The 16645-nt window shown below is 40.5% G+C and overlaps 1 protein-coding gene across 4 annotated transcripts in view; it reads right to left on the minus strand.

Moving 5' to 3' along the window:
* The window catches only part of TMEM117 (transmembrane protein 117), a 241477-nt gene that overhangs the window by 209321 nt on the left and 15511 nt on the right, over positions 1-16645 (minus strand). For 2 of the 4 annotated variants that reach the window (XM_052788714.1, XM_052788713.1), the window contains 2 exons: positions 16418-16530; positions 13742-14046 (listed from right to left, as the gene is read on the minus strand). In XM_052788714.1, the coding sequence (XP_052644674.1) occupies positions 13742-14018 (277 nt within the window). In that variant the 5' untranslated portion in view covers positions 14019-14046; positions 16418-16530. Of the gene's footprint in view, positions 1-13741; positions 14047-16417; positions 16603-16645 lie in introns of those variants that run through there. The other 2 variants (XM_052788716.1, XM_052788715.1) reach the window with 2 other exon arrangements.

Raw genomic sequence — 16645 nt, forward strand, 5'->3', positions numbered from 1 at the left:
CTAACAAGTGACTGTGTAGCACTTGCCATATTTTGCAGAACATTGTGCCCACTGTCACAGAAGCAGCTGACAAAACCCCAACTCCATTAACTTTGCCCCAGGTTCCCAGTTGTCTTACCGCCCCTTTGCCCTCCTACCATGGGATGGAGGATGCAAAAATACTAGCTATTTCAACAAATCTAGTTCAGGATGGCACAACCAAAACAAGTGATACGGAATGAGCTTTCACTGGTTAAAATGTTTGCAAGACCTATTTCAACTTTGTGCTGAAGTTTCCAGATGCTGAAAAATTTCTTCAGGAAAAAAAGGTCAAGTTCCCTACTTTGATAACACAGGATTATGTTTACAGAATTAAAAAGCAGAACTATAGTTATGTCTTCTTTTAATCACCTGCAAATCGGACTTTTTGTATTTGACATTTTTTCACACAGTTTTCAGAGGAACCCCATGAAAATCCAAGTATGAATATCTGTTTCATACAGATAGCTTCCACTTATGCACAAATCTCCTGCAATGACATAATATTAAGCATTGCTCATTAATCCTAATTTGCCTTTCTAGAAAAAGCATATCATTCATTTGTATTACGTACACTATGTAACGGTGTCCAAAAAGGATTATTTACTACATACAAATTGAAAGAGTAGAAATCCGCAACATCAGCTAAACTACCATATTCACTGTATTTAGGAGTAACTTTGGAAAAACTGAATTTTAAATCATTTGACACTATGTTATTTGCAAAAGTAACCATGGCAAATACTATACTGAGAAATATATCTTTACTAGAAATACACTGGATGGAGAAACTGTGTTAACAATCAGTGAAACTTTGGACAAAATAAGAGTTCTGTAGCAAATTTCCATTGGAGCTAAATCAGGTATATAATGAACGCAAATTTTCATTACTAAAAAAAGCCAAAGGGTGGGTAGGTTCCACAGCAGAACACATAAAAATACTACTTCATGGTAAGTGCATAAAAAGCTAGTAAGCTACTAGGTTGGCGGGGGGGTGGGGAGTACTGTAATTGAAAAATGTTTTAATTTTTCCAAATATATGCTTTCTCCACTCAGGTTTTGTTTTTCCTTTGTTTTTAAATGAATTATTAATTTAATCATAAAAATTGTGTTCAGAAGTATTCATTACTATTCTTTGTCTAGCACATTTACGTCTCCTTATTTAGAGAAAATAACTGTTTAACTAGCTGACATATTCATTCAATACCACTAGAAGGTGCTCCTCTGTTGAAAGATAATTATTTCTGTCTGAATCGCTTCTCAAAGCTAATTTTCCTCTGATAACTGTGGTTCTGGCCAGTTGTTTACACAGACTGTAATTGCAACAACCGCCCCTGCTATACAACAGCAGGACCTCGTATGCCATAACCATTACCACAGCACGAGAATAACAGATCTGTTATCACTCATTTTCTTGATAAATCTGAATTCCAGCTGAGCAGGAGTCCAGTCAGTTTTGCTGGAAGGTGAGGCATGGAAACTGTGGTGGAGCTGATGCATTGTAAAGAGCCACAGTTTCTGTAAGGTTAGGAATCACAGAATCATTTAGGTTGGAAAAGAAGCAGAATGCATCCCTAGAGAGACATTTGCACGCTTGTGTGAAGTCTGAAGGCAGAAGGAGAGTCCAACGTAAAAAAAAGCTATAAGACAACCATATGAACATAAGCATATGATCGACACCAATTCCACACCAACAGGATCAGGACATCAACCGCATCTAAAAATCCAAGGATCAATAATTCATATTTCATACACAACCTTATATGAGCCTCAACCAAGTTAAGATTTAGTTTGATACCCAGAAAGGCATTCTGATAACCTCTGGGAACACACAGACTGCCTCTGTGAGCTCTTCGCATATACAATAAAAACCTTAGCTGAGAGCTGAAATAATTGCAGTTTTTCTAATAAAAAACTCCAGCCTGCACAACGTCTAAAGAGTTTTAAGTTTTGCGTCATCTGGGATTGGGTAAGATTTTGGTGAGAAATGGGAAAGAAAAGGGGAACTGAGGATGGACTGACCAGCTAAGGTGAGATTCTGACTCTTTTAGCTGTAAACTTTGGACAAAGTCTAAAAGTGACCACTAAGGAATGCGATGTCTGAGCATAATCTGAGAGCCTCCATCAGCTCTTTTAGCTCAGACAGTCACTAGAAAGGACATTTTCACTGAGAGAGGGTAAAGGAAGAAAGTCACCACGTAGTTCAAATAGTTTAAACCATTAAAAACTAAGGTCAGCCCCCAGGGAGAAGCTTCCTGCTGGTAAGGAGACATGCACATGGCCTTTCCAAAATTTCAGTATCACAAGGGAAGCAAGCACAGTGTAATCCTCCACTGGAGACTTTCCTGAGGCTGTTGCAAGGGACAAGCTGACTAAGCTTAGAGGCTACTCAAATAGAGTTTGATTGACCAGACAGGTCTGAATGATCAAAATTGAAATAATCAAAGGAGAAAGGTGCTGGTGAACCGATTGGGATGAAAGCCTTTTCTACCTACCTCTGTATGTTAATATGGCAAAAGGCTGTTCCCTGGGAAGTCTGATGCTACTACAGAAAAGCATTCCACCTCTAAAGGTGCATCTGTCCAACTTTTAGATGGATAACTTACATAGTTCAGGATCTAAGAGAAAGGGAAATAATAAAAACATGTCAATGATGCAGCTTTCAGGTCCAGAATGCTTTATGTGCAGCAGGACAGTGCGCAGCATCTAAACCTGCGAACAGCCAAAAAAGAGCTCTCCATCTTGAGATACTAGTGTCTTAACAAGGAATAGAGACAGAAAACAGTGCATGGCACTTGTTTCCTTGAGGTTATGGAGCACTTTCTCAGTTTTGCTGCTGAGCATTTCCAGCTCTTTCAGAGGAAGATCCTTTCCCTTTCAGAGTAAGGAATTCAAACCTCTTCAACAGAGTGAAAAATGTCTTCGCTCATTTTGAAGTTGCGTTTATTTTAGGAATATCTTGTTAGACTACATTCAGTACATCTTATATGCATTGAAAAATAACCATAAATTTTGTCTTGAGGCATTTACAATGGTCACAAAATATCCACTGAGACTCCTTGAGAGGTCTAGTTATAAAGTAGTTCAATTTCAAACAATATGAATTATTCAGTCACAAAATGAACAGTGCCTTTCATAGTGCCAAAGACACCTAAGTGACACTGACATACTTAGGAATACACATGCTCTTCCTTCTCGGAGGAAGTGGTCTTTGAAGGACTTCACATTTCCATAATACATCACACCAAGAAAATGGCTAGAACGGGCTTAACTTGCTTCCCTCAACAAGACAAAATACTGTAAGATGGCTTTAGGGCATGTCTTTTGAAGGATAAGGTTTGTGACTATAAAAATGAAAAAGCAGAATTGAGTATATACTTACATTGAATATACCTCAATGTAAGTAACATGCAAATTCCTACTCTCAGTTTTGGTCTTCTAACGTAATTGTATCATCAGGTGTCAACCTGATTTCCAGGGCACTACCCACAGGAGAAGGTGAGTGAAGAACCAGTGCTCTGCAGCAAATGGGGTAACTGTTCCAGGGGAAAAGTCTTGTCTGGAGTGGCTGATCTATGGGGAGGAACTTGTACAGCATCAGTGGAAACAGAAGAACTAAAAATTTTCGACTTACCACCAGAGGACACAATACCAAATGAGAGTTTTGCAGCAAATGTATGACAATACCGTAACATTTGGGACAATAAGGATTTCGGCTCTCTAGAGTTCAGGGGTGTTGGTAGAGTGCTGAGGGTAAGACTTTTTCAGGTACATTGTGGGCCAATGCTGTGCAGGCAGCAGTGCTGCAGTGTAGCCCCTTTGACTCTGAAGAGACCATTTGTTCTGGTTTGTGCCACTACCATGGCAATCAGAAACACAGTCTCAAGAGAAGTTTGTTTTTTCATCTGCAGCCTAAGAGATGGAAATCTGTAGATATCCCCAAGAGAGTAGTACTCCTGTTTTACTCTGAATTTAGATAGGTTACACAGAAATTACCTCTAATTCAGATAAAAATTGCTCCACCTTTGGCTGCCACAGAGAGGAGGCGCATGGGATATAAGCATGGCCCCAAACCACTTCAAAGTAATCTAAAACTGGTACGTGTCAAGAAGAACGTCAAGCAAAGCAGAAGGCATGGAGAAAACTATTTGCAAAGACTTTACATTTTCATTTGCTATATGAAAGTGATACAAAATTGAATGCTGTGCTAAGCCCTGAATTCCCCAGGTCAGGAACTCCACAGAAGCCCCACATAAAATACTAGTTTTCACTTTCTCCTTCACTTTCTATACCTCCAGCACATTACAGTGTCAAGAGTGAATTAAGACCCGTATTTTTTGTCACTTAGTCTATGACCACAGATTAGCAAGAAAGCTAGGATATTTGCGTGGTTTTGTTCATTAAAGCTGGGATCTCTCAATTTTTAGACCTTGTTCCCTTTCTCTCAAGTAAACTAAAATTAATTATTGTTGCTGCTGTCACTCTCTAAGAACATTTTCCTCAATCCTGCCTCATCTCTTTATGCCCTCCCTGCCATAATTCTCCTTCTCATTATTTGTTTAGTATGTTTGACTTTGGCTGAATCTTGTACAGATTTAGTTTCTTCTCTGCTTTAGTATTAAATGGAAGTGTGCTTCTTAGTAGACACACATTGCATCAGTGCCCCAGAAATAGAAAACATTATTTAGCATGTGCCTAAGTGAGCCTACAAAGTCCTAAGCAGACGTCCACTTTGAAAGATCATATCCCAGTGTTGCAGATGAAAGATGAATTCAAGGCATTTTAAAAGACAGGAAGACCTCAGCAGAAGAATCTGCTTCTTTTCAACCAACACTTTGTTTTTAAACATTTTATTTTTTCTGGACTTCAGGCAAATGGCCAAAACCATAAAATTTCTCAGTATCTTAACAGAAATAGGAGGATGAAGGAGTCAGTAAATTTGGGGGTTTATGAGTACATGTGAAAATTTGAGAAGGATTTGCTTCTTAGTAACAGGTAGGCAGAAACAAAGACTACTGCTAACTACCACCTTTATTATTTGTCTTCAGAATGACTGTCAAAGACATCTAAGAATAGACATATTTTTGTCTGAATTCTGAACAAATTGTTGGCAGCTGGGAAGCTATTCTGGGAGTTATCAGTATAGTCTTTCCTATTCCTATACCTTTATCTCATCATCCACAGTGGGCTACTGTCAGATACTGAGCCAGAAGCATCACTGGTTTAACCCATAAAGTTTGTAATACTTTAATGTCTTACAAATCATAACAATAACCACATCTAAATCAGGTACTTTGCTATAACTTATTCAATGGTCAATTTGAATATGCCACAGATACTCATTTTTTTATCACTCCAGCTGATTGATAGATCTGCATCTCTCTCTTCTGTCAGGTGGCTGGAGATAGGACAAGAGGAAATGGCCTTAAGTTGAGGCAAGGGAGATTTAGGTTAGATATTAGGAAAAATTTTTTTACTGAGAGGGTTGTCAAACATTGGAATGGGCTGTCCAGGGAAGTGGTTGAGTCACCAGCCCTGGAGATATTCAAAAAGCGAGTGGACAGGGTTCTCCAGGACATGGTTTAGGGGGCATGGTTAATGGTTGGACTCGATGATCTTGAAGGTCTTTTCCAACCAAAATGATTCTATGAATATAGATAAGGCGATGTGCAAAACATGAAAACATGGTTGTAGCTTGTAATTTTTAACTCATGTCTTACGAAATTATTTTTCTGCCTCTTTATTTGGATATATAATCTAAGAAATCTTAAATTCCTGCTTTGCTGAGCTTAATGGAGGACACCACTTTAAACACATTAAATGTTTTTGGATATTTATATCGAGCAGGAGAACACTCACTGTTTTTCTCATTACCCTTGTCATCATTAAAATACCATCATAACCATTGTTAAATTACCATCAGCATTTTTCCTTGAAATTTTCAAAAGAAGAGTCTTGCTCCCAAATACCTATGTAGTCACCTGCTCCTAGACTGTGCTGCAGAGATTGGGCTGCTGCATAACTGCGCAGTGAAAGTCAGTTCTAATGAGGCCTTCATAATGGCACCAAAAAACCATAACGTGCATGTTAAAGCGTTCCTAAAAGGTAGGTATGTGATACATGGTGGAATTGAGCTCTGCTTAGGACTAAAATATAGCTGTCTCTGGAGTGAAACATGGTAGATGGGTAAGAACATCTCACCAAAGGAAATTATAATGATTTATCTGAACCAAGCTTTGAGAAAATTTGGATGAAAAGTCTTTTGTTTGTAAAAGCTTCACATGATCATTGATTCTGACAATGAGTTACTGTTCATGTTTCAGTTCACCTTGCCCTGAGGATCTGCTGCTATCTCTACCCAGACGCCCAGTCTGGCCTTGGGAGACTCCCTTCCCACCTGGAGGCACCAGGGAGAGTGGGAATCCTCAAAGTAGAAAAGTCTCTGCTATTGCTGCCATCCCCTGGCAGGGGCTACAGAGTGGGAAACGGGGTACTGCCCCTTCTGACAAAAACAGAGAAAGAAGAAAGCAGAAAACTCTGTTTTCCAGCGTCTGAAATGAGGTTATATGCCGCGTCTGTCTCAGGAATCACATTTAGAAATATTTTGTTACTGCCCTACCTGCCTCATAGGGAACAATTACTGATCCCTTCTCCTCAAGTGTCACTCTGGTTTGCTTAGTGATTATGTTTGCAATTTTTTTTTTTTTACTTTTGCCATACGCAAAATATCTATTCGAAACGTATAAACCACACTTACTATTTGCTAAATAGTTCTTAAATCCTGAGAATGTATTCAAAGTATTTTAAAGCCCAGAATGTTGGGTGGGGTTTTTTCATTTTGGAATTTTTCAAAAAAAATGAAATATATAACTTTATAAGGCAGACGCAGAGGCTGACTTGGAGTCCCAGCAGAATCACACAAAGAGAAACATTGTCTGGTACGTGAAGGACCTTCGTGCCACTCTGACAGCCTAAGGGGACCTTTGAAAGGACACAGCATGACCAAGGAGATCATATTCTCCTTGGGGCTCTCCATCAGGCACATGGCGAGGTGATGTTCCACACTAACATCCCCTCCATCTCCTTCCTGTATGGAACAAGGATAGAAGAAATTTGCCCCTGCACTAGGTTGCACCTGCACTATGCCCATCAGGCTGCTTCTGCTAGGAATAACCTCACTTCTATTTCTGGAAATAGGGGAATGGAGACATATTATTCCTGTAAGTGGCAGGCATCATTCCAAACTCACTCCCAGTCTCAAATGGAAAGAAAAATCTGAAAGTCACATCAAAAAGATCAAAACACAGAGTTGACACATCGATATGAAGTAGCAATGAACTTATTTTTAGTTTTCAGTCACTGGATGCTAAATATTCTCTAGAGCCTTCCCATTACAGATAATCTGACACATGTAGCTCTTCTCGCAGACTCATGCCGCTGCTTGGGGAATGGGATATGCACCTCCAGTAGAATCAAAGCTTTCACTGAAGAGAGAATAATCTTTTTGTACCTACTGCCTGTACCTCTCCAATTAAACTCTATAATTTACTACCCAGAGGTAATATGGTATGAGACTGATTTCACAACTAATGCTAAGAGCAGACGACGGCAGTCTTCTCATTGAGCCTGAAGAGAGGAAGCAGTAAGATGTTATGGCTCTTCTAAAAACAAACAAGTAAAAGAAGAAATTAGGAGGTTACTTGCATGCTTTTCATTTATATTTGAAAGGTCACTTGTGGTCTCCTCATGAATGATGTAAAGTTTATTTTAAACTAACATCTTAATTACTGGCAAGGTGCCAGAGCTGGAATCTGATGAGCCTGCACTCATGCAGTGGCTGGCTGCGAGCCTCTCCCTTTTTATGTTTTTTGTTGAGGATTCTGGCTCTCAGAAATGCTTGCTCACAGTCATTTGTGCGTTATTATTAGCAAACTGTTAGATTGGCCCCTTGGCACACACTTTGTAGGACCAAAATAATCTTATTGTATTGCTTCAATATTTTACTGGAAACAAAAGAGGTGAATTGACTGTGAAGCAATCACAGTAGACCTTGAATGCCTTCAACAGCATTAACTTGATCATTGTTACTGAAATTCATACTGAACAAGCTCTTGAAGACAGCATTTTTTTACCAGCTATCACAATAGTTGCTTTCTATTAGGCTGAAGTCATCAATGGAAAAGAAAAAGCAGGAACAAAGTTGCTGGGTATTAAAGTGACAGATCTTATTGTAATGTAAGATACAAAGCTGACAACAGAGAAGAATATGCTCTATCAATCAGGTTAGAATTTTAGGCAAGTATTGCCATACACCCATCACTTGTTCCTACAGATGGTGGCACAACTGTTCATGTAACTACTATCAAACAGGAACGGGAAACTATCTGGCTGAAAAACAACCATGCAAAAATCTTATCACGTTTCTTTTTTTTTTTTTTTTTTTTTTTTGGCAAAACAGATCACATTTGGTTCATTAGCTATTGCCCAAGCACCACTATGAAAGTGATATGCCCCAGCAATACTAGCAGCAATACCACAGCCCAGATTTTACACTAACGTGACCCCTAATAGATCAGGATACTAATTAATCACATATGTACTACTGTATGAATTTATCCTGTCTGTTAGCCGCCTAACAGATTCACTTCTCTTAGGCAGTGCACTATCATCATGACTAAATCCCATTCTGCCTAATTTCCTCTTGCAATCTGCATACATTCATTGCCTCAGTTGATAAACACTTTAACTTTCAGCATAAAAGCAGACACTGAAGAGTCTCCTTATAATAGGTTTGCAGTATCTTTTAGTGCCTTCCAGATAAGATGTTTGACAAAAAGAGTAATGCTTTCAGACAACAGGTCCTCAGTGGGTGTTTTGTTTGAAACTGTCTATCATGAAATTGCTCCCAGCATGGCACTACTGTCCATTAAAAAATGTGCAACATTAGTGTGTACCCACAGCTCAGTGCAATTCCTATAATGACTGCTTTATTTATTCACTCCAGTGCCTATGAAGCTCCGATTATCATTTAATTCTAAACAAACTGCATACCACGAACACTTGCAAGAGAGCAACCCATTAAATTCAACATTTATTCAACAGCTCTAATTTGCTTGCAGTATTATGATGATTCCCCTGTTTTAAGAAATACAGCTTTAGTTCTATCTATCTTGTTTTCCATAATTTTTTATAACACATTAAATATTTAGTTTCCATCTACATCATTTAAAAAGGAACTTACAAATATAAATCCAGGCGAACTCATTGGCAGTTGCATAAAATCCAGTCTCTGTAATCACAGGCTTTTACTCAGATTTTAATACGTCTTTATAATCACTTAGAATCAGAAAAATGGGCAGGTAGACACATGCACATTTTGTAGTAAGTATGTTTTTAAAAACTGATGTATCTAATATGCAGCATAAGCTAAGGATTATTACACATGGAAAACAGTCAAAGCGAAGATGCTGGATGGAAAAAATTGAGGTATTATTTTTCCAAGTATACTGTCCATTTATCCGTACTGCTAAAAGTCTATTCAAATGAAAGATGATTTTAAATTTACATGATAGATCATATTTATACATTGATGCAAAATGCTCAGCCTGAACTTTGGACCCAAAAACCTCCCACTGAACTCAGAATTTGAGCCTGAGGTTGGAGTACAGAACTGCAACTGTGCATATGCCGAGAAAGTGCCGATTAAAACATACGCTTTCTACACACTAAACACAGTGTTACTTTCCAGACAGTGCCCCAGAGCAATATTAAAAATGTGGAAGAGCTTATTCAGGAATTTCTTTTAAGTCGGGATTTAAGATTTGAATGCATTTTCTGAATGCATAGTGTCATCAAATGGGGTCAGTTTGTAAGCTCTTTCTGCTTTTAATAAAGCAGAAAAAAAAAATCAAGAAATCTCTAAGTGCAAAGAATTTACCACTTTTCCCTGCCTCAGGTAACTCTCTCATGCAGAAGAAAAAATAACAGGGGTATATATCTTGATTTTTTATTTCCCCAAACTTCCAGTATTCATCTATGACCTTTCATTTTCCATTGTAAAATAAAAAGCATGGCAGAGCACAATACCTAACCAAATAGAAGATATGCTTAATGATGAATCAAAAGAATATAGTGGATAACAGCCAAAAGACAATTTTAAAATTCCATTTGTTCTGACCATATGCCATAAAGATATAAAGAATGTACTTGATAAAGGCTGTTTTCCTTGGAAATATTTATCGCGGGAGATGTTTATCACATGAAGTAAGTTATTTCTTGACTGAAGAGCAAGAAATGTAACTGTTTTCTAATCTTGTTTTAAGTCATGAGCAGTGCCTTGAAGGAGTCCCTCTAGAGGTTACTGTTCAAAGGTTGCAATGAATATTATCAACAGAAAACTTCCCACCATGTCCTCTAGTTGAGATGTCTACTTCTCAACAATATAGTTTACGTACTCCCTTATCTCCCTGTACTCAGAGAAATGAAGCCTAACGTTGCCAGGACCGTTCTCCTTCCACTTTTAGAAACATAACATGCTTGAACTTATTTCTATTATTTTTATAGTTCATGACAGCCATGGCTATCAGACAGCGGCTGTCACAGATGGTAAACTGTACTACGACATAGTTCTAGCTACACTATTTTTCTAGTTCATATGCAAACTCAGCAGCAAGAAATACAGAAGACAAGGGACAAAAGAGCAGGAAGGGCATAGAGAAAGAAAATCCTTTCCACTCATCTTCATCTAAAGTGAGATGTGCAGACTAATCCTTCTCAATTTCAATTTGCAGCCTACACTGTGAGCCAAGATCTGACAAGGGAAGATTGACTGGTGCTATTTGGTTTCCTGACTGCAGGAAGTTATACACAGGCCACAAGAAACAACCAGTCGCAATTTCCTCTACAAACAGAATTTAGCAGAGAAAAAATAAATAAATGAACAAGGATTAAAAACCAGAATGGTTCCAAGTAATTATAGATTAAAAAAAAGGGATTAAATAGGAAAAAAAAAAATTGCAGCAGCTACTTAAAAAGATAAACTAGGGAAATTAAAAACAATAAAAGGGTGAATTCATGACGTGCTTGATGCCAGAAGATCGAGAGAGCATACTCAGGGAGGATCTCAACAAAAGGAGGGCTTTCTAGGCAGTGAAGACGTTAAAATAGTGGCAAATAACTAGCAGGAAAGATTTCAGCATGGGCTGTACAAATCTTCTGGAGACCCAGAGATACACTCAAGCCGTAAACCCACACCATCATCTCATCGATGCGATCCCTATCCGCACTAGCTAGTTTACAGCTACCATGGCCACATCAATCAGCAATACAGTCAGCTCTCCAGTCACACAGACTGCCATCTGCTCACAGCGTATCACAAGCAACAGCGTATTTCCACTGACACACTGTGTGGGTGCACTCCCACAGCACTCAAGCCAACACAAGGCAGGGCTGCCATGGCCCCCGACTATCTTGGCTGCACAGTCCTCGGCCGTCGCATCAGCACTGGCACTCAAGCGATTGCATCAGTTCAAAGAGCTGCTGTAGATGACAGTAGAAGCAACTGGTTTTGTGTGGGATCACCTGCCAGAGCTGGCTCGCTGCTCCATCGCATTAACAGCAGCACTGGCTCAAGGGAGGCACCAAAACGATGTGGCTGGGGTTAGGAGGGTGGGACTGTGGCAGATCTACAGTAGCTCAAACGAAACTCAATGTGCATCAACTAGCCTCAAATCAGATTGTACCTACACCCGTATTGGTCACCCAGACCATAATCGTAAATATCCATAAGCCAGCGCTGTCATCAGGGGTAGGAATCTCTCGCCTGTTAATTTCCTCCCAGTGCTGATCCCATCTTTGTGCTGCCACAAACATCGGTATGATCAGAGATATGATCCTCACAGAAATAAAAGATGGGTAGTGCTAATGGGGCTAAGTTCCCTATCCTGTTTCACTGAGCAACCGCACAAAAGCACGAAGCAGCAGACACTGAAGGCCGGGCAGACCTTCTCCTTTTGGCAGTAATGCTGATTCAAGACACTTTAAAATTTATGTTAAGCTACATGCTATTTACGATATACACTTACAAATCCAGAAGAAATTATCATAATAACCTACCTAGACAGGAGATAGAGAATTACTCTGTAGTCAGACTAGAACGTATTCCCCAAAACAAAAATTCATGTGTCTTGATGAAGCCACATCCTGTGACAACTTGTTCCACTGATTGTCTAGCCTTTCAGTTGAAAAAAAAAAAGTGCTGGCTATTTGCCACTTCCAAGCACTGGACCTTGCAATACATTTGCTGGACTGAAGGTTCTGTCCTTCAAGTCAAATTTGAGCAAGTCACCCTCTAATCTTCCCTTTATCCTCTCAATCCTCTCACTATAGGGCTTATTTTCCCATTTTATCATCAGTTTCATTACTTTTCCCTAATCTTCTCCAATTTAACAGAATCATTCCTCAATTGTGGAAGCCAGAATTGAAAACATTATTGTGACAGTACTTGTTCCAGAGCCCAGAAATTAAGGTAAAATGTCCTCTTTATGGGGACATTTTACGTTTACCACGACATTATGGTAAGTTGTCCACCAAATAGCCATCGAGATGCTCAACTATTTTTCAGAATAAGTGCTTCAAGAGAAGTCTGTATTAAGAGAAGTCTCTTAATGTGGCTTTGCTTGTTCCTTCCTTGACATAATAGCTTTACATTTGATTTATTGAAACAGTAGCGGCTCACTCTCTATCTTAATAGAACGAGACAGACTAAGGAAATGGCCTATCGCTCATGTGCTTCGAGGTATTCCAGTAACCATCCAACCTGCAGTCCTACCAGTATAAGAATATAGGACTAGTCCATCCAGACCAGCAATGACACGCCTAGAATCAGATGTTTCAAAGAATGGTGCAGCTGGCGGGAGTGAAGTAATCTTTTCCATGATTTCTATTTACCTCTAAAACTTAGAGACAGCCTTGAGCCCTCAGATGCAACATTTTCTACATTTACTATGTGACTCAGTTAAGACAATGATAGGTATTTGTGTATCTCTATATATTTACATCTAAGTTCTCAGTCTCAGAATTTAATCCAGGGCCATTCCATTCCTTTCAGTCAGTCCATGTGAAGTAAGTTCCTCAGTTTAGTCACATCTTGTGTATGAAAGCATTGACTGCCATGGTTTCCTCCATTTCCTACCTTCCCATTTCACTGACTCGCTCTTGTACCCAGAGACAGAGAGGTCCCTCTTCTCTCAAATTCCTGTTTTCGCATGGGAGTTGTTCAGCACAGCTCTGCTAATACTAACAACAGCCTCTGCTTCCACTTACATGACTTTTGACAAGACATGTAGCATCGCTGCCCCAAAGAACAATGTTTTTTCTGCAGATTGCCAAGAAGATTATATAACAAGATTTAAAAATTGGTCTGAAGATGCAAAGGAGTATTTTTATACTATTGAAAATCACTGACCTCTCAATGCTTTCAAAACATGTCAGCTTTCACTATTTTTAGCCTTTTTTGACTGAAATAATTGTGAATTATGGTCACATAAGTAGACATGGAATTAACTTCCATGATGATGTAAGCTTTGATGTACTGAGTTCTATACGGCTCTAAACAGTTGAAACGATTAATAGCAAAGCTTACAAAATTGCAATGAGTACAAAGCTACAAGGAGAAGTCAGAAAGCCATTATCAGGAAGTCAGTAGGTGCATCATGTAACTTACCAAACAGGCGCTGATGGAAGAGAAATTTCCCAGCTATCAGTCCTGTGAGAATGGCAAGCAGCCACAGAAGCACCTTCAGAAATTTCCAGCCTCCTCCTTCAGGGTATTTATTTGTTACAAAGGAGAAACAATTACCAACAACAATAACATTGGCTTCTGTCTGACTGTGAGATACTGGGTCCTCAGCAAATATTAAGAAGTTAAAGAAGATCACTAAGTAAGCCACAACTAAGCGAGACCACGGGTGCTGGAAGTAGTAGCGGAAGTCTTTATCCATCCTCAGATACTGCAGAACTGTTCTTTGCCTGTATGTAAAGACACAAATGCACAATGTTATATATATATCTCCAGAATTCTTGGAGCTGAGGAGATACCTGCACATTACAAAAATCAAATCACTGTAACCATGTCATTAAGTCATTTTTAACACTTCACACTTGACTAGCAGTGAAAGTTTCAATTAAAAGATACTGTTAGATCCAGGTAGAGAAAAACTGAAATTTCTGCCCATTCCAACGTAAAAACAACAAACAAACTTATATAGATTATAGCACAGGATTTTTAGTCTCAAACATTTCTGTATTATCTCTTTCAAAGAACAGCTCCATAATGGGGCGTGAAAATACAGCATGTAGGAACATGACAGGCTACGTGAAACTCAGAGCGCCTTTCCAGCCACATTCCAAAAAATACAACACAGATTTCGCAAATGTTCATGCTAAGCCTAAACTGAACCTTTCTCCTTGTAGGAAAAGGGTGGAACAAGCCCATAAGTCCAGTGAGGTCTTCTACTGCCTCATCTCCTAGAAGCTTACAAGCATATACCCCAGCAACATCAGAAACTTGTGTTTGTATGAAGGAATAACATGACGGAAAAGTTGCTGGAATTAACCCTTGCAGCTCAGGCAAGTCTGTGGAAATCTTTTCATTGACTTGAGGGAGTACACCTATAATTAAGCATATTTTCAAAACCAGAAAATAAGAGTGCCCTGAGCACAGACTGTTTTGCACAAACACAAAAATTGTATTTTGAAACTTGCCTACTTATGAAGTACTGCTATGGAAAAAAACAACTGAGCACAGTTACGTTTCAGTTGTTTGCCATTTGATTTCTTTTTCTTTTATTCACAACAAATTGGTTGTTTCATCCTGTTGAACCACTTTGTATGCACAAAGATACAAGGCCTTTGTGTTGTGGAACACCACAATTATTCAAGGGACACAGCCTGTAGGAAGAAAAGGAAAAAAAAAAAAAGGAGTATCTAATAATATTGCTTGTTTATTACAGCAGGATCCTTGAAGGATACAATGTACTTAACTGAACAGTACAGATTTTTGCAAATGTCATATGCCCCCCAGGAAAAAAAAAAAAACAAACCCAAATCGCAGCAGAAGACCTAAAAAACCCAATCTATTACTCATCCCTTCTTGGACTTCTGACTAAGTATCACTTTGCAAACTTAAGGAAAGGCTTGAATTACAATGTCTCCCTTCAGGTAGTCACTTTAAAATAATTTAACTCTATAATCCGATTTATATGTGTAACATTAGAAGGACTCCTGTACCCACGAAATCAAAAGGATAAAACAACCTCAGTAGATTCAGACAACGCATTCAGTAAATAATAAAAATTAATAATGTCCCACTACGCATAAATTACATGTGAAAAGAAAAAAAAACCGCATTAGTTAAAAAGTTGGCACAAGGAAGCGTCAGCGCTTTGAAAACTTTATGAATAAAGTGATTTAAAGCAAGGGTCACTGGCCCAGCAGCCTAAGAAAATACCACTTTGGGGAGCTAAAACCGCCTTTAGAGCCGTAAGGATGCCCAAAGCTATTTTATGTTCTCCTTTCTTCCCGTTAAGGGGAAGAAAAGTTTTGGTATTTCCTTACGTGTAGGAACCATCCTAAAGCCGGAACGGGGCCGGAGATAAACAACTATACGTCCCGACATTTTTGGCAGCTGCCGGCTACCCGAGAGTTACCAGCCACCCAACCGAAGACGCAGCTTCCCGGGAAGCCTTTGACAGCAGAAAGCAGCCCTTATTTGCAACAGCACCGGCGCTAAATCGCTAAGAAAAAAAAAAAAACAAACCGCTACCTCCACGCCAAAACACCCGGGGTGCCCAGAAACCCGCGCACCACACGCCCATCTCAACCTGTTAAATCCATTTCCCCCCACACACCCCTCCCCACGCCGCGGCAGAGGGCCACGGGTGTCCCCCCGCCGGTGCCGGGGGCTGCCCGCCCGCCTCCCTCCTTAACTCACCGCCTCGGGGAGCGGGGGGGGGGGCGGGCAGAATCCGGCGCGGCGGGCGCGGTGCTGCTGCGGCCCGGCTCGGCGCCTGCCGCGGTGCGGCTCTCCGCGGCGGCCGGCAGGGTCGTCGTCCCCCCCCGCACCCCGCCGCCGGCCCTCAGCCCCTAGGGCGCCGCCGCGGAGTCCCGCCCGCCGATCCCCCCCCCCCCCCCGGCTGTGCCCCTCCTCTCCTCTCCGCTCCGGTGCCGGGGGAGGGAGCGCGGCCCCGGCAGTGCGGCAGCCGGCGGTGGCAGGGCTGCGGCAGGGGTCCCGGAGCCGGTAGTTGTCCCTCCCCTCTTCTTCCCCTCCCCCCCCCCGGAGGCTGTCTGCAAAGGATCCGAACCGTGCGAGTTATTTTCCCGCGGGTGTTCTTTTACTCACCCTGGAAAATGGTGGCCTGGGAGCCACCGGGGGTTTATCCAGCCGGGGGAGGTGAACGAAACCGGAGCGACACGCGATTCCCAGCGGTCAGATTTCAGCGTTAAGTAGACGAGCTGTAGAAAATGACAAATAGGGGGAATGGGGGAGCGGGAGGCAATCTGGAGATGTATTACCCCGAAGCAAAAGCACGGGGTTGGCAATAATAGCCGGATCGCTCAGGAAGATTTA

Source organism: Harpia harpyja, chromosome 6 (assembly GCF_026419915.1).
Source record: "Harpia harpyja isolate bHarHar1 chromosome 6, bHarHar1 primary haplotype, whole genome shotgun sequence".
Taxonomy (NCBI): domain Eukaryota; kingdom Metazoa; phylum Chordata; class Aves; order Accipitriformes; family Accipitridae; genus Harpia; species Harpia harpyja.